Source organism: Poromitra crassiceps (assembly GCF_964638095.1).
Source record: "Poromitra crassiceps genome assembly, chromosome: 7".
In the NCBI taxonomy this organism is placed as follows: domain Eukaryota; kingdom Metazoa; phylum Chordata; class Actinopteri; order Beryciformes; family Melamphaidae; genus Poromitra; species Poromitra crassiceps.
Window position 1 is genome coordinate 26904639 of NC_139628.1, and position 27943 is coordinate 26932581.

General features: G+C 43.7%; 1 protein-coding gene across 1 annotated transcript in view; it reads right to left on the reverse strand.

The window, feature by feature from the left end:
- Positions 1 to 2706: 2706 nt before the first annotated feature.
- LOC310779142 (uncharacterized protein) overlaps positions 2707 to 27943 on the reverse strand; it is a 117492-nt gene continuing 92255 nt past the window's right edge. The window contains exons 32-40 of the mRNA XM_083639639.1: positions 26396 to 26455; positions 20779 to 20937; positions 14518 to 14645; positions 14348 to 14415; positions 12288 to 13898; positions 12010 to 12124; positions 9889 to 10005; positions 6664 to 6785; positions 2707 to 3503 (exon numbers count right to left, since the gene is read on the reverse strand). Coding sequence (XP_083495765.1) covers positions 3426 to 3503; positions 6664 to 6785; positions 9889 to 10005; positions 12010 to 12124; positions 12288 to 13898; positions 14348 to 14415; positions 14518 to 14645; positions 20779 to 20937; positions 26396 to 26455 — 2458 coding nt within the window. The 3' untranslated portion in view covers positions 2707 to 3425. The remainder of the gene's footprint in view (positions 3504 to 6663; positions 6786 to 9888; positions 10006 to 12009; positions 12125 to 12287; positions 13899 to 14347; positions 14416 to 14517; positions 14646 to 20778; positions 20938 to 26395; positions 26456 to 27943) is intronic.

The window sequence follows — 27943 nt, forward strand, 5'->3', positions numbered from 1 at the left end:
GGGGGGGGGTCAAATGCTCCAGAAAAAGTCAAGAAGCCTGTAGGCCTTTGTTCAATGATGCGGTCATTTTTGTACAAGGTAAGAAAACTGATCAGATCTCTTGTAACCTTACAAATGTGCTAAGCAAGGTCCAACAGTGGTTGCAAGATACGTGCTTGCTGCTAAACACAAAAAAAACGGTATGTATGATGTTCAGCAAACGACCAGTTGGCATCACCCGGTCCAATGTGTTTCTGGGGGGGGGGAGGAACTGGAACTAGTCTCCCAGTTCAAGTACCTCGGAGTCATCTTGGACTCGAACCTATCCTTCAAGAAACACATCAAAAAAGTTAAACGGACAATTAATTTCAATCTAGTTAATTTTAGACAAATTCGACCATTCCTAACCACTGATGCAGCAAAATCGTATCTTCACTGCATGATATTCTCCCACATTGAATACTGTTTCACAAACTGGTCGTTCGCAGGTGCCACTGTCATAAAAGCCATTGAACAACTTTACCATAGAGCCATCAAGGTATTTGCTAGAAAACCATTGTCATACCACCACTGTAACATTCTGGAACAACACCGCTTTTTGACCTTTGAGAATATCAAGGTCTTAAAGAGTGCGTGTTTTTTCTACAAATGCCTTCATGGATTAGCTCCCCCGCCCATAAATGAATTCATTCACAGAAACAGAACTAGTGGACTTGGCACCAGGTCTGAAACTAGAGGCGACTGCAAGGTCCAGCGCAGACTGACCACGTTTGGTCAGAACGTCCTCTCAGTTAAAGGCAGCCAAACGTGGAACATGTCTGCCAGTCACCATAAGGGAAAGTCCCTCACTTGCCACTTTTAAGGGTTCACTGAAGGAATGGCTGAAAAGCCACCAGTCCTGTGGCCACAGGTAATAAGGTCAATTTCTGAACTTATTTTTATTTTCTTCTTTTTAATGTATACTGTTGTGTTTTTTGAGTGTATTACTGCTGCTTGTGTTTTGCTGTTTTGCACATGTATACTTGTCTTACGGGTGTAAAGCACTTTGACCACGAGTTTTGTTGTTTTATATATTCTGTTTTTATCCTACATCGCACCAAAGCATACAATGTAGGCTATTTTAATGTTATTTGACTTTCTGACCACCCGCCTCAGTGCTTATTATGAGGCCAGAATAACAGATGCTGCCCTTGGCCTTTGGGAAGGCTAACCCTTTACTTTTGGTTTTATTTATTGTGTATGATTCAACTTTTTATCTATTTCCCCATCGCTTAGCCCCATCATACAGTGCAGTACTGTAGTTAAAGGTCCCAATTCGTGCAGCTGTAACCTCTTAAAAACGTGTGTCTCTGGTCCATAAAACATGATTCTGGATTAATCTGTCGAAAATATAGCAACCCCGTTTGTTGTGACGGAGTTCTCACTTCCTCATCTCGTCGCTTCCCAAGAATGGCCTGTTTCTATATTCAGAACTAACAGTTCCCATTGGCCGCTGAGGGAGAGCCCGCCCCAGGCTCCCAGCGGCCAATCAGATTAGCGTCTGTGGACCAGCACGCTAGGTTGCGAGTTATCGTTAACTTAACGGTAGTACGCTAAAGAGGACATCTCAAAATGCCTAGACTTACCGAATGCACCTCTGCAGTTGCTGGATCACATACAGTTGGCGTCACTCCAGCTAGAAGTGTTAATTTTGTGGCTATAGACTAAATGGTGCAGGTAGCTTGTGTGAGAGAGACCCGCGCAGTATGCAGGAGGAAGCTGGTGACGTCCCAATTCCCCTCTGGGCAAACGAAGCGTTTGGGGGTGTGGCTTGGAGGCCTTCAAGCTTTGATAGTTTCCTCTGTCAATATGTGTTTGCATCATTTTATAAATAATCAATGTCATGTGTACATTAAGTCTCACTTACCAGACTTCCCATTAAACATAGTTACTTTTTCACATTCATAGATGCATACCAAGTTTTTGACATCCAGGCAGAATGTTTTGTCTTTTGGATTCGTTTAACTCAATTCAATTCAGAGTAATCTCAGAGGTCACACAGACTAATCTCAGAGGTCTCTCTCTCTCTCTCTCACACACACACACACACACACACACACACACACACACACACACACACACACACACACACACACACACACACACACACACACATCTTTCTTACAGAGATACCTTAAAGCCCCAATCAGTAAGATTTTTTGACATTTTTTACTGTAATATATCAGCTTTTTAGTCACAGGACATGGTAGATTGACTTGGAATAGGGAGACCCTCATCTTTATTTATCCCACACCGCCCTCCATTGGCCAGCACTGGGACTAAGCAGTTTGTCTGCCACGTCCCGTAGCAAGAAAAAAGAAAAAAGAAAAGCATGCGCGCATGCGCTGTACAGCGGAAGCGCTGTGTTCATGAAAACAAGGAAGTAACTCGATTCGGATTTGCTACGAAAATGATGTTTCACGGAACTATGGATTATTATTTCATCACGTGGTGAGTACCCGATGTCACAACATGTACATAGAGCTTTCTGGCGCTGTGTTTTGTTGACTTTGAACGGCGATATCATTATCGATACTAATGCACGCAGAGGGCGCAGTTTCTCCAACAGTAAAACTTGGAAACTTACTGAATGGGGCTTTAAGATAGAAATGTTTTTTTTGATTGGAGGATGGGACATCTGTCCTGCCACAGGTCTTAATAAAGACAAATATTAATCAAATTCAAGTTTATTCATCATAACTACAATTACATTAAAATTACAGTTACAGATCAGGTCATACACACAATATTTTGTTTTTAAGAACACAACTTAACAAACCAAAACCAAACACCCCAAGAGAGTGTGATAGCTGAATGAAGGATTAGGTCAAGTCCAATAGCTTGTGACAGGGAACTAATTATATGTTAGGTTGGGTGAAGTCAAAAATTCACCAGCAATCTGTAAATATTTACAAGCGAGCATTTGTTTTTTAAAGATTAGAATAGATGTCAAAGTGGTTGGATTTCCCCCTCCACAAACAACTCAAAGAATGTTAAAGATGAATTACTGAGTGGCATTTTCCCCAATTAACTGCATAGAAACGGGATAGATCCCGAAACTTGGAAGCTGATTTTGTAGGATGGAGGGTGCCATTTTGGATCAATGGAAAGAAAAGCCCTTGGATCTAACAAACTCAAATTCAACTTGACCTATAGAGCTCAGCAGGCACGTGACTTTTCATGACGTAATTTGCCCCGGAAGTAAGTTCCTCGTACCCTTTTCTCCATAGACATTTCGATAAATCCTTATATAACGAGTTCTAAGGCTCGAACCAAGACAACCTGTGACCTACTGGATCGTGAGTCAGTGACCATATACAAATAAAAATAACAAGTTTCAGTTTTTCTTCACATTATCAATAGAAAAAAGAGAGAGAAAAAAATAAAAGTAGAAATGTGAGTCGGGGTCAATCAGAGGCGGAGCCTTGAGCATAACTTCTTGTTGAACTTTTTGACCGGACTTGTTGAAGCTTCTGGAGATGTTTCTGGAAGGAGAGGAGAAGAGTCATGTAAGGGACGAGTGTGAGAGTGTGAAGCCATTTCTAAACATGCAGTGAACTCCGGAAGATATCCAGACATCACTCGGATGGCCTGCATGTATATAGACACAATTGTCCGTTGTGAGCAGAGCGGCTCTTGTTTAGAAGGTAGAGGCTTCATGTCCAGAGAGCGAGCGAGTGTGTGTGTGCTTACAAGCAAACGATTTGTTGCACTTGTGACAACATAGTGACAAGGAGCATTGTCAGCAAGGGCGCAGGTTTGATTTGGAAAGTGGTGGGGACATGTGGACCCGGGGCATGCATGCCCCCCGGAAGAAAATATAAATTTGAAAGAAAAATGCATCAATCACTGCACTTTGAGACAAAATGAAGAGGCTGGATCTATTCACCTTATTCTTTGCCCACACATGGATGCTTCCGCATTACGTCATTTCGTAATAGTATTTCCGTTTTAGAACTGGATGTAGATTATTTCTTCGAGCTTTATTTTTTAGACTTGCCAAAAACCCCGCACTCCCCTCCTAAGCTGGCAGAATTACTCCCCCATAAACTAAAATATCTTGGCCAATAAGTATGTAACATACAAAATAAAACAACCCGTAATATCTTAATTTTATGTAGAATGCAGAGGACATGTAACTGTTTAGTTAAATTTGCATTCCAGGAATATTGTGCTCTAAAGATGACGTTAGTGGCTCGAGACTGTTTCGTCCTGAAACCCACATGTTTTGCGACAGCGTAACCTATGTGGGATTCGAAATAACGCATCCGAGATAGAAAACGTTATGAATATAGCCACGTTATAAACAACAAACTAACGCTGGTGATCCGTATGGAAACAGTGTTACTTGAAATGTTTAAATGTTATATCAATTTGGTAATTCAGTGGCATTTTACTGCCATATAACATAACTGACTAGCGGCTAATATTAGCCACAGTAGGCATTACCACTGGTCTTAAAGGGCTCGCACCGCGTGAACTACAGTAAAAATGACCGACAACTAGCGCTGAACCGGAAGAACAAATACGTTTGCGTCAAACGCGGAAGAGAGAAAAAGTGGGCGTGGTGAATAAGGTGAATAAAGAACTACAGACATCACATATAATCTTTACGATGATGTGGCTTTACAATGATAAAAAAAAAAGATTGTCTCCTTATTTATTCTGCATAGAGAATTCAGTCAATTCTCTTAAGAACATTCACAAAGCCAATGTTAGGGCTCTAATGTTTTGGCGGCAAGGGATTCCTGGCAATTTAACTCCCGGGGCCCCCTTGTGGCTGAAAATGGAGGCTGACTCTATTGCCAACTGCTCTCTGCCAGCCATGCTGTTTTCTAAGCTCGAGAGGCCGGGGACTTTTCAAAGTTTGAGTTTTGTTGTGAGAAACTCTGTCAGAATTCTGAATCAAGTCAGGAGAATTCTGTCTGCCAGATGTTTCCGTCCACACTCCAATTTGTTTCAATCAATTTTGACTCTTCGGTCAGGGTCTGGCTTCCATCAACGACCTATACATAGATGGCAATTTTGCATCCTTTGGTCTTCTGACGCACTGGCTCAGTTACCTACAAGTCAGAGATTATGTTCGATCCAAAATTCATGGCTTTGTAGTGCTCCCAGATGAGCATGCTTTTTCGATGTTTTGCTGAGCCCTCCTCACTCCAAGCATCTCATTTCTAGATTTGTATGTGTGTTTGACAACTGCACCATGGCCTCCACTGAGAGGATTAGAGAGGCGTGGCAGGGGGAACTTGGTATTGATTTATCTGACATTATATGCGATAGGAGTCTTTCTGTGATACAACTCTGCTCAGTTAATAGTAGACACCAACTGATCCAATTTAAAGTCGCTCATTGTCTTCACTATTCTAAGCATAAGTTGGATAAGATCTTCCCCTCTGTCTCACCATTGAGGGCACACTGTCTCATGCCTTTTCGTTCTGCCCTTCACTAACGGGATTCTGGGCCAAAATATTTGATTGGTATTCTAAGGCCTACAAAATAACCCTTCAGCCGGAGGCTTGCCATCTTCGGCTGCTCGGAGTCCTATCTGAACTTCCCTGCAGCGGTGCAACAGTCTCTGACACAGGGGACAACTGTCGCCAACAGATTCTGAAGGAATGGAGGTTTCCCTCTTCACCTTTTTTCCAGTTGTGGTTAAAAGGCATGGTGCAGGTTGGAGACCACATTGCATTAATATGTGGAAGGGATATATAGCAATGGGATTTGGGGGATTTTTTTTTTTTCAATCACACATAGCTGCGTTGACTAGTTTTTGTAACCATCAGGGGGCACTGGTCCATTTCATGGAACTACCTTTTGTGATGTCACAGGGATGCAAAATAGTCACCTTTAGGGGACAGTCACATTTTTCAGACCAAAATATGAGGATTTCTGAGTGGTTTTATCTCTGCCCTGGTATCTGTCACCTTTTTTCACTCTCCATGACTTTGCATCCCTGTGTGTCAGCCCCAGCAGAACATTCTCCTCTTGTGATGTCACTCCTGTTGTTATGTCACACGCCCATTTATAAAATGCCACCTTTTCCTCCATATTTATACCCTGGGGGCCTGTGGGGGGGGTCTTTGTCTTTTTGGAGTGTTTTCACTGTACTCATGAGCCCAAAATGTCAATTCAGATTTTTTTTTAACCTGCACCATGCTCTGGTGACACAATCTCTGTTATACAGATGGAGAGACTCAGGTTCCTGAGGACCAACTCACACACAAAGATTTCAACTGTCTGGGACCCGTTTCTGGCCTATCTTGACGAGGTCAGAGGTCAGGGGCGACGGGTGACTCGCCTGGCTGGTTTCTCATGGACCCCTTGAGTGCACATAAGCACCTTATGTGGCTGGTAGCACTATCTTGTAATATTGACTGTCGATAATATATAATATATGTGTTTTTTTCCTCTCTCCTTTTTCCCCGTGTCTGAGCCTGTTCGTGTTTGTTTTCTTTCTTCGTGTGTTGCGTGTTCTCCTCCCCCGCCTCCCACTCCTCATGTGTGGAAACAACGATGCCTCTTGTCTGGAAGGGTAACTCCGGGAAATGCCCGGACCTGATTCAACGGACATAGCGAAGAGTTCATGTATCGCTTGTGTGTGTGTGTGTATATGAGTGAGTGTATGTGCATGTGTGTGTGTACCTCCATGTTGTCGTAATGTTTCTGGCTGCTGCAGTGGAGTTTGTTGGTGGTGCTTTCATTCCCGTAGAAGTCGGAGCAGAGACTACAGAAAAACCCTAATTTTGGAACGACAAACTGAACACCTAGAGAGAGAGAGAGAGGGGGGGGGGTGGGAGAGAGAGAAATGTGGCAGAAATTAGAGACAGCTCTAAAGCCCCAGACACAGTAAGCCGACAGTGCGGTGTGTCCCGCACCTTTGCCTCTAGGCTGCTCTGATGGTGGCTTGGCAGCTGATTTTACGGCCGATTCAACATGTTCAATCAACATCGGGTCGTTGGTGAGAGAAATCACTCTGATTGGCTGATTGCATGGTATCACCCATTCAGTGCGGTTTCTCCTCATTTTTCTGCCTCCGCCACTTCCTTTCAGCAGAAGACCAGACAAGGGCTGACATACGCAACTTTTTATCAGACATATTCTCGAGTGGAAGTAGCTCGATTACGAAACCGTTTAAATGAGCAAAATGGTAGGCAAACGCTACTTTCTATTTCATGTTTAATGAATCAGGTCTCACGCAGGCGCATAACGTACACAAGGGCGAATACCTGGTTTCACAAGTGGGGGGGACACAATAAAATGTGGAGCGCCGACCCTCTAGGGGGGTCCGGGGGCATGCCCCCCTGGAAGATTTTTTTTTACATTTTAAAGTAAAATGCATCAATTTGGTACACTCTGAGGGGAAGATTAAGAGGCTAGATCTATGAAGAACTACACACACCACTAAATACATGCCTTTTAGACACCACCTCCTCCAACTCATCAGAGCTCTGATATGAAAGCAGGTGACATGAACAAGGCATAGAACAATACTGATGTGAAAGCCAGAGCCATATTGAAATCACGTTGGTTGTATTATTATTATCATTATTATTAGTGTGCTTTATTTTAAATTCAACCATGTTCACTGCAGTGCTTACCATGTTCACTTCCTCTCATAACTTAACCCTTTATAGAGCAGCAGTGACATGCAGAGAATGTTAGAGGGGCAGGGGCTGGCAAGAAAGTTTTAACGTTTTTAGCCAGATTTAGAGGAATATCTCATGTTAAATTAACATTTGGATGATACTTGTCACAGAAAAATAACTCCACAAACTGAATAATATTAGTACAAAAGTTAAATTTGCTGTTACAATACTGTGAGTGCTGCCTTCAGGGACGGCTTGGAAAGGGGAATTTCCATACAGAGCGCCATTAGAAATGCATTCAGGGTCTGGAGAGGGCACTTTTTACAGACGAGGAAATCCGTGGCAATCTTTTGGAGTAGCCTATAGCTTATAATTAGCAACTCAATTAACATTCTCATGCATAATATGATGGCTGGTCAAACAGTAGCGTATTGAGCATGATTTTTTCAGTTTACCCACGATTTCTTCAGTTTAAAAAGTGGGGGGGACAGAATCAAGGTTTTGAAAAGTGGGGGGGACATGTCCCCCCTGTCCCCAGTGGAAAATTCGCCCCTGTACGTACAGTACGTGCTAGTTGCCCGTCGGCTGCCATGTTTGCGGTGTGTTCGAATGCAACTTCTCGGGCCCGACACAGGAGAGACGTGAGTTGACACAGGAGACGTGAGTTGACACAGGAGACGTGAGTTGACACATCGGTCGACATCTAGTTGCCGCTCGTCCTTTCAAGTGTTTTCGCTGTGTCAGCACCTTTGAAGAGCACGGTGCCGGTTAGACACCGCTTTGCATTAATATGTGGGACTTTTATGTAGCAGTTAGGATTCTCTGGTTTTTGTGAAGCTTCTGGCACGTGCACATAAAAACCCGCAGATCTAGCAATAACACCTGTGATGATTTGAAGACACAATAAACAGTCGGATCATCATTACCTACGTACGCCCAGCGTCTGTCCCGTAACGGTCTGTCCGTCCTTCAAGAGGCGGCTCGCTGCAGTAGCCTACATGTCTTCCCCTCAGTCTGGAGCTAAACATCCTCTCCTCCTGAGCCACTTGCAACCGTCTCTGACGAGAAAGTTATCTGCCTGACACCATTCTGCAGCCGGGTTCCATCAGCTGAGATGGTCGGTCCGCTGTGCGGTCTGATGGCTCTCCAAAATTATATTTGCAAATAGGTGTTATTTTGAAAAAAACGATATTCGGGGGCATATTCGGGGTCAACTAGTTACGTTTGAGACTTGAAACTATTACAAACTTCATAAAGTGCCATATTAACCATAGATAGAGAGCCCAAACTAAACAGAAAGTACAAGAAAACTCGGCTCCGTCATTTCCCCACTAAAGGCAACTGAGTTTTCTTTTCTCCAGTCAATGCCGAAATGCATTCTAGGCAGTGTCGAATTATCGTACCAGAGGGTCAAAATGCTATTGGTTTTGGTGCTAAATTATCGTACAAATACGATAATTATCATACGTCTGCCACCACTGATTCTGCATGATGTAGCCTATTGACTGAATATTATTATTATTACAGTAAGTACAGCAGCCCAAGTGACTTCACAGGTGTTATCAGCCCAGATGTTCCCAGTTACCAAGCTTGAAAATGGTGTTTGTGAGGTCACACAGTGACCTTGACCTTTTACTGTACCTTTGACCACCAACATTGTACCTTTGACCACCAAAATGCAATCAGTTCATCCTGGAATCCAAGTGGATGTTTGAGGCAAATTTGAAGAAATTCCGTCAAGGTGTTCCAGAGATATCGCATTAACGAGCGGTCGTCATGTCACAGTGACCTTGAACTTTGACCTTTGACCACCAAAATCTAACCAATTCATCCTTGCGTCTAAGTCGACGTTTGAAATTTCGTCAAGGCGTTCCTGAGAAATCGCGTTAACGAGCTTGTAAATGGCATTCGTGAGGTCACAGGGACTGTGAACTTTGACCACCAAAATCGAATCAGTTCATCCTCGAGTCCAAGTCAACGTTTGAGGCAAATTTGATGAAATTCCCTAAAGGAGTTCCTCAGATATCACGTTAACGAACATCAGACAGACAGACGGACTATTGCCGGCGGAGGCATACAAATACAGTCCACCACAAGCATACAGTACAAAGTCATCAGGATGACACAAAAAAATCATCAAACTTATTTCCAGTGTGACATGTGTCATGCTTGTCAAGCAGATGAACAGATCATGACAACACACAGAAATCTAACTCATAAGTGTGTGTGTGTGTGTGTGTGTGTGTGTGTGTGTGTGTGTGTGTGTGTGTGTGTATCTCACCAATAGGGTTGTTAGATGTGAACGGTGGCAGTTTGAAGTCAGCAGGGACAGTGGGAGACTGGGAACGAGATCGCTTTGCTTCTGATTGGATAAGCTCCCTCCTCTGTTTACTGGCAACTAGAGAGAGGAAGGAGGGGGAGAGTAAGTTGGGGAGAGAAGGGAGGAGAAGGAGGAGAGAGATATGGAGGAAGGAGAGAGAAACAGGAGAGGAAGAGATGAATGGGAGAGAGTAGGGGAGAGGAGCGGGAAGGAAAGGGGGAGGGAGGAGAGAGGAGGAGGGGGGAGGAGGGGGGGGGGGGGAGTCCCAATACCTTGTTAGACTGATGCTGTTTGACTGATTACATATTGTGGAATTGTGCAAGCTAATTCACATCAGTAGTCCCTTGGCAGGTCAAAACAAAGAAACGGCAGCACAATAAACAGTACAGAGTACAAACAAAGTTATACAAAAATAACACACAACACAAGATACAAAACTACCTACAATAGCACATCACAAATCTATGTTGTTGTTTTTTATCCCATTTTTTATCCCCCATCAGTGCTAATTTTAATTTATTTATCCTGGTTGCTGCTGCCGATCTGGGGAGAGCCGAAACTGGCTCCATGCTTCCTCCGAGACATGGGCAGTAGCCAGCCGCTTCTTTTCACCTGACAGGGGAAGCTTCACCGGTAGGACATAGCACGTGGTAGGATCACGCTATTCCAACATGTTCCCCTCCCTCCGAAAAGGCGCCCTTAACGACCAGAGGAGGCACCACATCAGCGACCAGGATACTGCATGTTTTGGTGTGGGGTTCCTATATGAAGGAAACCCCCAGGGGGCACGGGGAGAACATGCAAACTCCACACAGAAATGCCCTTTTGATGACCCCACCCGGGCGGTGGGCACTCGAGGACATGCGGACGGGCACGCACTCCTTCAGCGCTCACAGCGTCCCAGGTGGGAATCGAACCCAGGACCTTCTAGCTGTGAGGCGACAGCGCTTACCACAGCACCACTGTGCCCCCCACAAATGTATGCTTGTAAACAAAAAAGCAATTATACCATAAGATAGAGCTGGGTGATCATTCCAGTACCCTCTTTTCCCTGATTTCTGAATCCAAGTACCCCCTTTACCCGACTGCAACATTATGCTTAGAAAACAGCAAGAGAAACCTATAGCTATAGGGGCGGCTGCGGCTGTGGTGCGGGTCGTCCACTAATCAGAAGGTCGGTGGTTCGATCCCTGGCTCCTCCATTCTGCATGTCGAAGTGTCCTTGGGCAAGATACTGAATGAAGAACCCCAAATTGCTCCCGATGCTGGTGCCAACACCCTGCGTGGTAGCGATGGTGGTGCCAGCACCCTGAGTGGTAGCGATGGTGGTGCCAGCACCGTGCGCTGTTGGTCACTTGCCACCATTGGTGTGTGAATGGGTGAATGTAGGCATGGGTTCTAAAGCACTTTGAGTGGTCGCTAGACTAGAAAAGCGCTATATAAATCCAGTCCATTTACCATTTATAGCGTTGTTTTGTCTGCAATACCACCAAACACCCATTAGATGGGAGCAAAAGACTGTGTATGAAATTGAAGCTCAGCATTTTAGCTCTCCAATATAGCCTCCAGTGCCGTCTGTTTTGATCGGATAACCACTTGGATGGACTCAAATGACCACGAAAGGGCGAGTAAACGATTAGCTGCTTTTGATGACAGTCGCTTTGGGATTTGATGGAACGTTGAGACATGAACACAAAATCTGACACGTTGAGTCTGAAATGTTGAAGTTTGACAGTGTGATTGCTAAGGGGATGACATGAGCTACTGTAGATAGGTCAGAATATTGTATGCCGTATACCAATGGGAAGTGTCGCTTCTCTACTTTCCGAGGATAACCAAGATGGCGGGGTATTTATATGGCTCTTATTTTCTAACTTAAAATGTTCGAATTATTGACAAACAACCACTGTTTGGACAAAATGCACTTTTGAGGGTTGAAGTGTGAAGGATTTGGAAAAAAAGAAGACAAGGAAAAAACACCACCGCTTTTAATGTACTTTTTACATGCAGTGAAGCCAGGTGGAGCAGAGTTGGGCCCGGTACAGGCCCGTAGAGCTTAAAGGTAGAATAAAACAGACACACCTGTGTCGTCCTTGCTGCGTTTCCGCTTAGCAGCGTTGGAGGTTTTCTCAGCCTGCTCTTCTTCCTCCTTCTTCTCTTCCTCCTCACCACCTGCTTCATCTACTGTCACAAGAGTCTAGAAAGAGAGAGGGAGAGAGAGACAGAGACAGAGAGAGAGAGAGAGAGAGAGAGAGAGAGAGAGAGAGAGAGGGAGAGACAGTTTAGTATCAACATTTCAGGGGTTCAAAACAGAAAATTACATCAGAAAACGACCGCATCGCAGTCTGCATCTCTCCAACCTCTTTCTCATAAGCTGCTGCAGAGGTGTCGCTCTTCTTCATTCGCGTGTTATACGTTTTAACAGCTTCATCTTCTTTCTTTGGTGATTTCTCTTTCTCCTGACTTTTGGATGATCTGGTGGTGGAGCCACTCCTCTTTGTTGGTTTGTCCTCTTTTCTCGCAGGCCTCTCCTCTTTCTTCGTTCTTTTTTCCTTCGCCGCGTCTGACTGATCAGAGACCGGCTGGTCTTCCAGACAATCAATTATCGGATACGTGTCTTCCTCCTGTTCCATCTCTCTAATGTCCTTTTCAACTGTTTGGTCACTGGGTGTCTCAAGCACTTGGGTAAAAATTGGGCAACATTTTTGGCTGTCATCCTCTGTCATGGTTTGATCGTCAACTGAAGCTAAAATCGGGGACGTTTCTTGCTCAGGAACGGCACTATCTGCATTTTGAGAGGTGTCTTTGCTGTCACCGTCTTTGGGAAGCTTGTCCTTCACACAATCTAGAATATGGAGCTCTTCATTAGGGATTTGGCCATCTTTGTTTTCTACATCATTTCTGGCAGCTTTCTTGGCGACTTGTACACACTGTGTTGAAGGCATTTTGCTTTTGTCCTCTTCTATTTTTTGCTTCTCTCTTCTCTCTTCGCTGCACTTTGGAGGGTGTTGACCAACTGAATCCAACACTTGGAAATGATCTTCTTTAGATGCCTCCTCAACTTTACTTACAGTGTCTTTAACTGTAGGTTTATCATCAGATCGGTCTAATGGTTGAAACCTATCTTCCTCGGAAAGTTGCTTTACTGCTCTTTCGTCATCTTTCAGAATTTCCTCTTGATCTATAGCAGTTTCAACTTCGACAACACTGTCTAGCACCTGGAAAGAATCTTCCTTTCCCATTTCCTTGTTGTCTTTGCCTTCGTCAACACTGTCCAATATCTCACAGGTTTCGCCATGCGATGTCTGTCTTTCCTGCGGTTCTGTTTCCTGGTTTTCAGAGCTGCTGTCTTGGTCCCCAGGAGAGCCATGGTCCATCTGTCCATCTGCTTGGTCGCCCAATGAATCGAGGATTTGGTCACTTTCATCCTGCTTCTCTTTAGGTCTTTCAATAGCATCTTCTTTTCCTTCCTCTGTGTTTTTCTTCAGCTCTTGTTTTAGGGTTTCCTCATAAGAAGCAGGCTCCAGAGGGGAGGAGGGACCCTGGGCCTCCCTCCCCAGGAGAGGTGAGCCTCTCTGGGCTTGGCTTACAACGCCTAACCCCTCTCCCTGTGAAGATGGATGAATCTCTGACGATGTTTCCATTTTTGCCTCTGACTCAACACTTTTCACTGCAGTAGTGTCTGCTGACACCTTGTGGTCAGATTTTGCTACGACATCCTCTGCGATTAATGCCACTGTTCCAAGTGGCTCTGAAACAGCCTCTGCCATTGTTTGCGAGGCAGGTTGGAAGTCCTCCTTCGCTGCAGTGGCACTGTCTGTCAACACCTGAGCAGCTGCTGTTGTTTTGGCCATTTCAGTAGAAGCAGAGGACGACCGGGTCCTAATACAACCTGAGGCTGCAGATGTTGTCGGTGGCAAGAACCTTTGGGGGTTTTGGGCTCCGGAGGTTCCACTGCTTTTGCTGGGAGTCTGAAGAAAACAGAAATAATATAACAGCCATTATTACTCTTTGATCAAGTGAAAGTGATTAAAACTGAGACTAGAGTCTGACTCGAGTCCCACCTCTGCCATGTACGCGTCGGCTCTATAGTGTGTATGTGTGTGTGTGTCCTCTGCCATGTACGGCTCTATATAGTGTGTATGTATGTGTGTGTCCTCTGCCATGTATGGCTCTATATAGTGTGTGTGTGTGTCCTCTGCCATGTACGGCTCTATATAGTGTGTATGTGTGTCCTCTGCCATGTACGGCTCTATATAGTGTGTGTGTGTGTGTGTCCTCTGCCATGTACGGCTCTATATAGTGTGTATGTGTACATGTGTCCTTTGCCATGTACAGCTCTATATAGTGTGTATGTGTACGTGAGTGTCCTCTGCCATATATGGCTCTATATAGTGTGTATGTGTGTGTGTGTCCTTACCATTGTCATATCGATGTCTTCGGCCACTACGTCAAAGCCGAGCCTCAATCCTTTTAACCGCAGAGCACCTGGAAAAGGGAAAAGCAAACAATTATAATGGAATGAATATACTGTATTGTTGTTGTTGATGGAAACCAAATACAAATTTGGTTAAAAAAAAAATCTCTTACTTATTGGGTGGAAATGCGTGAAGTTCACTGGACGGTTCACCCAGCCTAGAGGTTCTTCTTTCTTGAGCTTGAGGAGTAACTCCTTCTGGGAGTCCGTGTTGCAGTATTCAATGAACCTTTTTTTTGGTCTGCAGGAAGAACAAGACTAGGTCAAAACCTACTGTAGTCTATGGGTGGATTATGTGTAGTATATGGGTGGATTATGTGTGATGTGTTCATACTAAGACGACCTGGGACGTAGGGCTGCACGATTTGGCCTAAAAATCAAATCTCAGATTATTTTCTCTCAAAATTCGATTTCGATTCAATTTTTTTAATACTATTATACTTCTCTAACCATTTGTTGCCCTGCACAGCTCAAAACAATATTTTTTCTCATATGTGACACAATTTATGCTTTTACTCTGAAGGCAAACAACCCAACTTCCTGTTTTAGCTTGGCGCTGCTATGTCTAACTTCCTGGCTGTTGCTTGCTAACCTGCAGTCACTTGACACGGGTATGTGGGTAACTGCATAGCAGGAGGAGGACATTCAGACAGACGGTGAGTCTGGTAATGTAAAGTTACAGCCAGAGTCAGCTACTCGGTGGCCCCACGTGTTGTTTTGTTGTTATGTGTCCTAAAGGCAACATTTCACCATCCGGTGATAACGTGTTTGCGAAAAGTGTGCGCGTGTGTGCCGTGGCTCGTTATCTTGTGCAGCCCGCAGCAACATGCTGCTCGCATTGCTGTGCTTTTTTAGAGGTGTTGAAATACGTTTGTTGCGCTGCTGTCTTTAGTAGCCACTAGCCACAGCCTTCAGATAGACTTTACAGCAGGCAGAAGGGACGACATAGCAGCACGCGTACATGAGAGAGAGAGCCGATTTGACGATTTAATTTTTTTTAACATCGTCCAACTAATTAACTCGAATTACGATTCAAAATCGATTTATCGTGCAGCCCTACTGGGACGTTGAAAAACATTGTTTCCAATCCGGCCAGTCCTCCAGATTGCAACATCAGAGAACTACACAGTGTGTACAGATCTGTCAGAACTACGTGTTGTATAAATTGTATTATACCATGGTCTGGGTGAATACTCGATTCTGATTGGCTGCAAGGTGTCCATTAAAAAGTGATATTGTACAGTGATAATGGACACCTAGCTAAATGGTCTGTTCACCGTTCATATCAATGCGCCATAGTTTCATCAGTGTTATCAGGAGAGCAGTTTGAGCTCTATACCCCCGTTAAGGGTTAATATGACAATTTTGGATGTTGAGAAAAAAATTGACTCGGTCAAAGTAAGTATTTAAATCACCCCTGTGTGCTCAGTTTATCAAAAATAACTCTTATTTACAATTTTGATTTTCGTTTCGGAGATTTTTAACCTCGCGTCACCAGGCTCTTCTCGGCGACAAAGAGGATATTTCCCTCGGCTCGTGCACGAGCGGGGGCGAGCCCTTAGAGAGAGAGAGAGAGAGAGAGAGAGAGAGAGAGAGAGAGAGAGAGAGAGAGAGAGAGAGAGAGAGAGAGAGAGAGAGATGCATGCAGTGCGAGCCCCCGCTGCACTTTTCTCTTCCTGAAACTCTTCGCTCTTAAATGTTAATATACTTGGCCAATACGTATCTATCATACAAAATAAAGCAAGCAGCCAAACGGTAATGTCTTCATTTAATGTAGAACGCAAAACATCGTTAAACCTGCATTCCTGTGATGAAGTTAACGTTTGAGTCGGCTTTAAAACGGAGATTGGTGGAGGTGGGAGGGACTATTTTATTTCGTGGAAGACTGATTTACAGTATGAATAACAGACATTTAGCCATTTAGATTGCTTTATTTATTACACATGGAAATATAAATGACTGGTCTTATTGTTTTGTTGGCAAGTGACCATGGTATAAGCGGGTTAATGCCCTTCGAGGTGTACATTATCACTTTTTAAGGGACTTCGCGGAGGCAAACCATCCTCGGCTTCGCCTCGGACGGTTCACGCCTCCGCGTCGTCCCTTAAAAAGTGATAATGTACACCTCGTCGGGCATTAACCCTTACTTATACAACGCGTAGTTCCACAAGAGGAAGCACTTCCAACATTGTTTCCCCCCAAATTTAAATCTTTAATGGGTAAATGTACCTTTTCTTATTCAGCAGCTATTTTATGGAACAAACTCCCTGAGAGTATAAAGACCCTTAATTCCAGGTTTTCCTTTAAGCTCGCCTTGAAAAAATGGCTGGTTGGTTGCCAAATGGGTTCCTAACCTTTTATTTTCCTCTGTCTCCTGTATGCTTGCACCATTTGAACCCCTGGTAGGTCTTTGGTTTATTATATGAGCTGGTCTCTCTTTTTATTTATTGATTGGTGCATTTTTGTTGTTGTTTAACTCATTCTCTGCCAAAGACGTACCCGGATGTACTTTTAACAATGGCGTTCTGTGCCAAAGACGTACTCGGACGTACTTTCATGTTTTGGGTGTTTACATTACATCAGACACTTTCCCAGCCTGTGACATTGTTTCAAGTCAAACTGATAAAAGGAACCCGCTAGTTTAGTATTTATGGGTGGAGCCTGTGGTCGAAACAGAGTCCGACCCAGAGTTCTCGGATGGCGACGATGGCGAGGAAGACGCCGGCGTTTTTGTTGTTGCTCCACGACGGAGCGCCAGGGCGACGAAGGCTCCCCTTCACAGCGTTCTGATCCGTCTGACACAGATGAATCGGAGGAGGAGAAATGGGTGCCACTTGGAGAGAGCGATGACGATGGTAAAAAGTAGCCTATTTTTTGTATCGCGTTTGAGATGAAATGATCACACACAGCCGTCTGTGTCACATAAACATTTCAAAGTTTACAGCACTAACGTAGCTATTGTGTGATCTTCTGTGCTAACGTTAGTTATGAGAGGTAACGTGACAGCAGGTAACGTTACAGCACTCGTTATTCCTGTGTGTGTGTGTGTGTGAGAGAAAGAGAGAGAGAGAGAGTGTGTGAGTGTGACCACATAAGGGTTCGTTCCATTTGTTTATGCTTTTATCAAGCTAAGCTAAAAATCCACATGGCAACTGTAAAAGTAAATTATTTATTTGATTTTGTGCACATATTTATCATACTTTGATATTTTGTGTTTTCAGACTCTGAGTCGATGGAGGCGCAGTCCAGTCCTAGTCCCAGTCCTGTGTGTAGTCCTACACCACCTATTTCGGAAAGACCATGTCTCGAAATAGGTTCCAACTTATTCTGAGGTTCTTCCATTTTACTGACAATACTGTAGCAAGGAGGCTGCGGCCAAGCCTCATCTGTCAAGAAACCCCAGGGGCCAAACTCTCTCTCTCTGTAGCCGCTTACTGGGCGGGATGGACCGACACAGCTCCCTCAAATACATTCTCTTATTTTTTATTTTTTATTTATTTATTTGGGAAAACAAATACTGTATATGTCTGATGTGTCACTGAGGCAAAAAATAAAAGGCTCAAAAGAGAGTTCTGCTTGAAACGGTGTCCTTCACTAAAAACCTCCTTTTCTCCTATTTCTCTCCCAAGGAGGGCATTTTTAGTGAAAACAAGCTAACTTCCACTGCTTGTAACTAAACAAGGAAACATGGTAGAGTTTCAGTTTTTTACAAGGGGTAAGAAGAGAGTCTCTGCTTTATTGTGAGATATGTTGTGTAATTTTATTCCTAGCACAGAATATTCTGTGGGTCCTGGGAGATCAGGAAATATGCTCAAAATCCTGGCACTGGGAGCACACAGACCGAAATGACCCTGGCAGAGAATGAGTTAATAACCATTCATTCAATGACTGATCAGTCCTTGAGTGTATGGCTCCAAGGTCAATCATTCTTGAATCAAAGGAATGATTGATGTTGAGTAGTGTTGTTTAATGTATTTGTTGTTTATGTTGCCCGCGCACACACGCGCTCACACATGCAAACGTACACTCACTCCACTCGTCCCATACAAAGGACCACAATGGAAACAAGCCCTCGGCCTTTATTGTGTTTTACAAGTGGTCCTCATGTGTGAAGATTATCCTACTGAACACTGGTTCGCTTTTGATTAAGCTTGCGTTGCCCAGAGACCTTATTAGAAGCATCGCGCCAAAAACCCATTCAAAAATCCCATAGGCGAAAACAGTGAAGAACCAGGAGCGTTAGCATCGATGTTTTCCGGACTCGTTCCTGGGGCTCTCTATTGGCTCTATTAACTGCAGCTGTGCAGAAAGAAACCACAGCAGCTGAGTTAATGGGGCAGTTTTACGTTGCAGGTGTGGTACCTATGCGGTTGGTTGGCTCAGCCTGGCGGACTCAACGGGGACTATTTCTTGTCTAATGGAAATGGAACACTAGGAAAAAGTTTGTTACTTTGAGAGCAAATTGCCCCAAAATATGAACACCATTTTTATATCCTGTATTTTGTTTGGTTGTATAATCGCGCCTTGGTCCTGCCGCATCACTGTTGTGCCAATAACGGGCCCCCTCGGGCTCAGGCCAGAATGCAGGGCTCTAGCCCAGAGTCGCATTCCTCATACACTGAGTGTAACATGCATGCAAAGTATTTGCTTGAGTGAATTCATTCATTTGACAAATTAAATACAATACACCAACAAGCATACAGTATAAAATAATTAATCAGTGTTAGGGGTGCACCGATCACGTTTTTTGCCACCGATCACCTATGGGAAATATCTGCCCGACCGATCACCGATTACTAGGGATGTCACGATATTTCGTCCCACGAAATTTCGCGATACTAAAGTCCCACGAAATTGCGCGATACAAAACATGACGATATCGTGGAGATGAAAAACTATATCCCGAGAAAAAGAACCTCTGAACATGCTGCACTGACGGGCCGGCACTGATCTGTATTCTCTCTCTATCTTTTTTATTGCTTTGCTTGAAATGGGGACTAAACCGCCGCTCATTAAATAACCGACAAGATTAAATGCGCTATTTATAGACTAATGCATTGCTGGCGAAGTTTGCGCAACACAATTCACATTTCCCTGTGCGGTTATCCCAATGCGGACCGCGTGTTTCAGTGGATGACAGCAGCGCACTGGCTGTGTGTCTGCCGCCTGCACTGTCAGAGGCGCAGACGGACACTCTGACAGGGAGACCCCGCCGGTCCGTGGCAGGCGAGATGTCTCCCCTGATAAAGACTAGACCTACAGTAGTCTGAAATGAACTAGTTTGTGCCATTTTATATTGATGTCTTCTTGACCCAATGCAGCACTCCCAATTGTATCTTTATAGTTTGTGCCATTGTTTCCACCGGCACAACATGTCGGGTAAGCAGTTTATAGTATAGCCTACAAATTAATCTCGCTCTGAATGCGTCTAATGTGCGCATAATAGGCTATCTGTCATTAGGGGATGCAGCTCTGTAGGCCTACTCCCGAAACAATTTCTAATTGTACGTTACGATTATATATATAGTTTATTTTTCTTTTAGGCCTACCATGCAACAAACGTTTAGTTTGTGACAGTGTGACACATTATATTGCAATATAAGCCAATTATCTTCCATGTTGTTTTCTAGTTATTATAACAATTTCCAACAACAGCATTTGTTTTGCATTTTGTGTATTTCAAATAAGACTATTTTTCCAGTCATATATTTTCGTTATTCAAGTTTTGTAAAAAACTAATAAATATCGTATCGTATCGTAATCGTGAACCCAATATCGTGTATCGTATCGTATAGTGAACTGAGGGTATCGTGACACCCCTACCGATTACCGATCACCGATCACCGATATATAAACTCCTTAAAAGAAGTTTGGAAACGTTATTTCGGTCGATTATTTCTCCCCTTTAATAATACCAATTGGCATTGTATTTTATATCGTTGGAAAGCCTGATTAGTGATAGTTTTTCTTTTCTTCGTTTTTTCTATATAAAAAAATATCGGCAATCAGCCGAAATATCGGCAATCAGCCGATCGCATATTTGAGGTCAAAATCGGCCGATACAGATTGCTTGCCGATCGATCGGTGCACCCCTAATCAGTATATCACAATAAAGTCGTTATCTTATTTCCATTGTGGTCCTGAGGTCTCTGTTAATAATGAAAAACTACCACCAAGTAAATTGATTGACTGATTATGTCAGTTTTAAATTGTTCTCTTCAATGGATGTGGTTTCACTAATCTAGAACTACAGTTAACTTATATTTTTGAAACCGGCCATGACCCCAGGAAGAATAGCTGCAGCTCTGCTGTAGCTAATGGGGATCTTAAATAAAGACAACGACAAAAGACACCTTATGCAGTGAGTCACTCACATGCGCGTGTTGACCGTCTTGTTGACGACGACGACCCTGAAATTCTTGCCTTGTGGACTTGATTTGTCCACCTTGTGGTCCATGCCGAAGTAGGCGGCCACCTTGTGCACCTGCATGCAGTCATGCCTGCAGGTCGTATGAAACTTCTTAAACTGCGCACTGCAGAGAGTAAACAAGTGCATAATGTAGTCAGAAAACATGTCATATGGGCTACACAAGGGAGGCTACAATTAAATATTACTCCAAAAGACTGCAAGGCACTGGAGGGAAAATAAATAAATACATAAAACTATAAGCTATTGCATTTTTCTTTTTCTTTATGCTTAATAATGTTGCAAATAATGTGATGATGATTTGAAAATTATTTTGAGCAATAAACAAAAAAAAGTGTTTTGCCTTTCTGAAGTGTTTGGCAAACAAGGTCTGAACTGTAATGACAATTCATTTGACTCCACTGTGCACAAGGGGGATTTATTGCAGAAGTATTTCAAATACATTTCAACACAGTAGCACTAGTGATGATACCATCCCAGTGACAGGAGAACATAGAGTGCCAGTCAAAAAACATTATGGTTACTACTACTGGGCTGCCAATATTAGGGCTCTAATGTTTTGGCGGCAAGGGACCCTTGTCACTTTATCTCCCGGGGCCCACCTGTGGCTAAAAATGGAGGCCAGCTCTATTGTCAACTCCTCCCTGCCAGTAGGAGAAGGAGAGCCAGCACACAAAAATGTCCTTTCGTTGAGTTTATTCCAGCTTAACACCAGGTACAGCACACGGACGTTTCAGCCTAACGGCCTTCTTGTGCTGTACCTGGTGTTAAGCTGGAATAAACTCAACGAAAGGACATTTTTGTGTGCTGGCTCTCCTTCTCCTACTAAGTATCTCCTGTGCCGTGCACCGAAACTTTAAAAACACCGGTGAGTGTGCTCGCTGCTGGCTTATGCCAGTTTGTTTGAACAACTCCTCCCTGCCAGCCATATTATTTTCCAAGCTAGAGAGTCCTGGGGCTTTAAGAAATGTAAGTTTTGTTATGAGAAATTCTGTTAGAATTTTGAGCTAAGAGTGTTTTGAAAGTACTGGATGTTTCTGTTCATACCAATTATACCACCAATTTGTTTTAACACATTCACTGCCAGCCTTTTTTTTTTACTGTAGGTAGCTTTTGCCAGAGGGTTTTTTTGAGGATTCTGGCTCATTTTACAAGAGCCAAGGATAATTTTCTGCTTGGAGTTTGTCAACACAAAGTTCACAAAAGTACTAATAGAATGTGTGCTTTCTCTGTCTAAAAGAGTTAGTTTGTAGAGTTAGTAGTTATGTAGATATTAGCCGTTGAGTACAGCATGGTTTCAGCGTCTGAGACAAAAAGCTGAGATAATCGCAGTTTTGTGAAATTCAATATCAAACAGTCACTTTAACCATTTATTTTTGGCATCAGTGAGACATCAGACATAAACAATATAGTTCTGAACAGTAATTTCCTCCATAGCAGCACCCGCACCCCCTCTCCTTACAACTCCTCCCTCCGTGGGCGTGTCTGGTGGATTTCAGCAGCGTTTGTCAGTCACAAGCCAGTCTCTCCTGCCTGTCTGAGCAGTGAGCAGCAGCCTCCATCTCTGGCGGCCCCTCGTCGGCGAGCGTGGATGTGGCTTAATCCGTTCTTGGATTTTCGGTTGAGAGCTTTGACGAAGCCTTGTGTGACTCTAGGCTTTATGCTGCGCGCTTCAAAGTGTGCTTTCCACCCAGTCCACCTTTGGAACCCCCCACCGCCGTGCGCCCGTGTGAAAGGTTTTCGCCTACAGTATGAGAATGAGGCTCGTTCGCTTCTGGGTCCTCGGTTGAGCTCAGCTGGAATGCGTGCGTTTCTGGCCAAACAACACTCAATAGTCTGAGCACCGTCGCCACTCAGTGGGTCGGCGGAATGGATTGCACACGCCCGGCGGCTCTAACAGTATAATAGAAGATGCAAAAGGGCCAGATCAACGATCCACCGTCAAAAAAAAAAAAAGATTTTTTTGACGTATCAATACGTCGCTGGCAGTCAACGGTTGGATTCTGCTTGACGTATCAATACGTCGTTGGCAATGAACGTGTTAATCATTCTTTTTTACCCTTTTTACAGTCAGACAGAATCTGCCATGCCTGGAGTGAGAAGGGACTGGTTTCCATCAAAGACCTGTACATTGATGGCCAATTTGCATCCTTTGATCTTTTAAAGGCAGGGATGCAAACTCATGTATGGTGAAAAAAGAGAGATGCGCAGGAGGGGGAGCGGCGCGGTGCTCTGCCTGAGGGAGGGGAGCGCGGGGGGGGGGGGGGGCAGGGCAGGCAATTGACACATTTCTGTGCTGAATGAGTGAATATTCAACAAACAGCACATTATTAATCTATAAAGGCCTCTATACAGTGAGCCAGAGCCATTACACAGAGCTTGGCTACATACTAGGGATGTCACAATATATCGTCCCACAATATATCGCGATATCAAAACGTGACAATATGTATCGTTGAGATGAAATCTCATATTGCAAGAAAAAGAAGCTGAACATGGTGGCACTGATCTGCATCTGATTGCATGCTCGCTCTCCTTTTCATTGCTTTGTTTGAACAGACGAGGGACGTTACAGACACGGAGGATGAAAATGGTGAAATTACTCAAATTAGCGTGGAGGATGCCCCCTCAACTTACAAATCGATTGCAAAAAAATATTATTAAAATTCGTATCATATCGTTATCGTGAACCCAATATCGTGTATCATATCGTATCGTGAACTGAGTGTATCGTGACACCCCTACTACATACTGTGAACTCTAATAGCCATTAGGCACCTGAGCATAAGTGTGAACCATAACCATTGATTAATCACAAAATCACATCAGTAGGTTCAATTTATGATCCAATGTGTGTTTTAGTGACAATATGAATTAACCCATTTACTCCCGATCATGCTTGTAGAAAGGGCATGTCAGTTCATTACATGTTATATGTGAGCCACTGTAGTGTCCCAAAAAGTGATTGCCAAAAAGTGCAGCTTTTTAAACTTGTAAAAAGGACTGCAAGTGCAATGGTTATTGCAAAATATTATCTTAATTTTATATAAAAGCCTATCTGTAAATAATGTTTCTTATAGCCGTTTCCTAATACAGGCCTAAACAAGGATATTAGACATACCAAACACATATAAACATAGGAAACAATACTATAGTATTGCCTGTAATCATGTAAATGTAACGTTAATGATTAATTGATATTATTATTAATAATACATAAATGTTCTTTTCTCTTTCAAGTAAAATAAGGGCTGCGTTAAAAAAGTAACATACATCAGCAGAGAGCTTAATTTTAGAAAGATTAAATAAAAAGTGTACAATAAGTTGCCTTTTTCTTCTCCTTTTCAACAAAAACTATCTGTGCACATTTGAACAATTCCCCCTCTTTCTCTTGTTCAATGAGACAAGTGTAGCCCAGCTGACCCAGCCTGGTAGAACCATCCTGATAATAATGTGATCTCATACCGCGTTCGGGTTCAAGACAACTCGGACCGCCGTAAGTTTCAACACAGATTGCGGAACCTCCGCCCCCGGCATATTATACGTTCACGCTGTACCTCCCGCTTGGGTGGAAAACATTCGGGGAAAACCAAACACAGGCTATAGGTTGCTATACCCCCAGGGGGTTCCTCCGTATATAACCCCCCCCCCCCCACTAAAAACATGCAGAAGATCAGATCGTCATCGTCATCTGACCAGTGACGACAACATCCGAAGTTGGTCCCCGGGCGCTGTACGAGAAAGCGACCACTGCTCCTGGCCTGCCCCTCGGAGGAAAGGACATGCCTGGATGGGTTAAATGCAGAGGACACTTTTCACCGTCCACCGTCAGCATGTGGCCGCATGCATGTATTGTGGTGTTCGTGTGACAATAAAAGACGGGCTTGTCCGTTACGAGAGAGTTACGAGAGAGTTTTTATAGCAACCTGTGTTGTTAGCATTGTACTAGCTAACAATGCTAACCGAACATGCTGAATGCTGAATTTCACACAGAGCGAAATACAGATGACACAAACACATATTAACTAACAATACATAATTAAGATGTCAAATTTTGTGTTAAAACGTCTTTAAACATCTTTATAATAATTCTGTGATTACCATTAATGATACAAGTCACCATTTTGATGTGGCTGTGACTTTTAACTCGGACAAAGCGGAGCTCTGGATGATACCCGAATTTTCGAGCCGTAATTCCAGCCTGGACGATGGTTCAATTAACTTTTTACAGGTCAGAACCCATTTTTCCCGGCGGTCTGAGTTGTCTTGAACGCGGTATCATACAATCCATTGGTCTGGACTGGACTATCACCTCCCACAATGATTTCAGTGGGCGGGAGTACTTGCCTTGAAAGACAACTCCTTCAGCCAATCAGCGTCGCCACATGCAGTCCAAAATAATCCATCCATCTCATAAGTTTCGTTTAGTTAAGTTTATTTAAGGATCCCCATTAGAAGCACGTGGAAGTACCTCTAGTCTTCCTGGGGTCCTGAACATAGAAAATACAAACATACAAAAAGGTAAAGAACGATGAAAACATCTTTTCCGCTGATAAACTCCACTGGTGCATAGTGGTCATGTTTAATTGTTGTTATTGAGTCTATTTCTGCAAGAACTGCACTTATGGCTGTGTTTACCTCATTGCTTTTTCAGGACAAGGGAGATGCCATTACGCAGCTGAGCGCGGCTGCACTGATTGGCTGGGTAGCATCACCTGGGTTGCCAGTGGTGACACTGATTGGCTGAGTAGCATGTCTGTGAGGCTGGTGAACTAGTGAGTAGTCTAGAAACACTGCGCCGGTTAAAATGGAAACGCTCCGTCAAACTTGAATAATTCTCAATGATTTATCAGTTGATTGATTGATTTTATTATAGATATAAAGACAGCAAAATCCAAGTAAAAGTACGGACACTTATTTCCAACATGATCCCTGGTCTTAAAAACAGGACATACAGTAACACATAACATAGGACAGCGTCTGGGTCCGAGCCTGGACTGCGGTCACCCTACCCCCCCTGGACCTGGATCTGGATGAATCACGTAAGTCACCCAAATTGACATGAGAAAAGCGCAGTTTGCATCCCTGTAATGAGGACATTTTAGATGCCGCAAACACATTTGTACAGATAAATACAAGTTAAACATTACATCCGATCCAAGATTTGCGACTTTGAAGTTCTCCCAGATGAACACACTTTTTAAAATGTTTTGCCATGCCCCCCTCACTCCAGGCATCTTATTTCTAGAGATTTGTATCTCTGTTCGATGGCCGCGTCAGGGCCCCCACTGAGAGGATTAGAGAGGCGTGGCAGGAGGCACTTTATGTTGATTTATCTGAGGTCATATGGGACAGGAGTCTATCTGTGGTCCAACTCTGCGCAATTAACAGCAGGCACCAGCTCAATTTAAAGTTGCTCATCGTCTTCATTATTCCAAACATAAGTTGCACAGGATCTACCCTTCTGTTGCACCATTATGTGATAGGTGCCATCGGGCACACTGTCCCATGCTTTTTGGAGCTACATTTAAATGTGAGTGAGTGGTTGTGAAGATGTGGCTTACTTGTCATCAAGAATGAACTCCATGAATGATCCTTCTAGTTTGAGCAGCACCACTTTAGGCCTGTTGAGGCAAAGAGGGAGAGAGAAGAAAAGGGCAGAGTAGAGAGGGCGAGAGATCATTATTGGGCAGAGTGCAGACAGTGTACCAAGCAAAGATCAAAGACAAGAGGCACTGCAATAAATACCTTTCCAAGTTAACTTAGGTTAGGTTAAAGACCCTGGCAAACGAAATGCACCAAAATCTTCCAACTATGTAATTTATGTGACTAATTGTAAGCCTCAACTAGAAATCCCGCATCGCGGTTGTTATATGCCTCCGCCAACAAGTCAGCAGTCTACAACCATGTCTGTCCAGACTCCTACAAGCACTCACTTAACTCATTCAGGGCCAGTTTAGGACTGCCAATATTTAGCACAGGCCAAAGATTTTCATAATTGTTGGTCATCTTTCAAGACCCACAGTAAATTATCTATTAGCACCAGAGTGATTTGCAATACCTCAAAATGAAGATGTACGTCTCTGGGTTCACCAGGAAAAAAAAAGTGAGCTTTTAGCATGTTCTGTACTCTACTTATAGCCATTTATATACACCCTGTTTTCCCCCAAAAGGTCTCCCTGAGAAAATAAACAGGAGAAAAGGCAATTTTTGTAAAAGGGCACAATCTCAGGCAGAACTCACTCTCAATTATTTTATTTTGAACTGTATTGACATCAGACATGTAAATATTATTCGTTAGGACACAAATGACAAAAAAAAATATATATATATATATATATATATATACACATGAAGTGCTTTTTTTTTTACATTCAACAATACAGTTTACTCGGTGTGAGTGAGTGTGCAGACAGACAGACAGACAGACAGACAGACAGACAGACAGACACACACACACACACACACACACACACGATCCCCCTTTTAGATTTCTAACCCCACATAGGATAAGCAATAACCACGCCCTGTGGCGCTGGGATTGGCCAGGAGCAACACTGGAGGGCACGCAGCCCAGCGATTTCATGAACCAACTGAATAGCTCTTGAGAAAGGACAGCGGGCTGCTGTGACTGCCGCTTCTGCCTTGTGTGTTTATTTTGTTTTGTTCTGGTCCACCAGTCCTCGTCCATGTCTCCCTGTCATATCCTCCCTGCTATCTGATCGTTCCCGTTTTCCCCTCGGCTATTCAACACGTCCTCACCGCCCTCGCAAACTGATCGATCATTTCCTCATTCCTCCGATGATCAAACACATCTCTTGATTACTTTCTCCCGTTTTCTCCCGGCTGGCACAGAGGAAGGCGACTCCAGCTCGTGCAGCGCGCCGAGGCGCGTTTCAATGGCGTTTCTCTTGTCTGCACAAGGAAGCGTTACCCGTTTTCTGCTTTTCCTCTTGCTCAATTTCAAAACAACAGCTGCGGTATGTGTTTGTTCACGTGTTGTCTTAGATGCTAGGGACCTGATACCATGTGACAGGCTGGGGAAGTGTTTTAACTATGCGCTGCACGAATAAAAACAAAAACACGTCAAACACGTCATTGGCCCTCTGGGC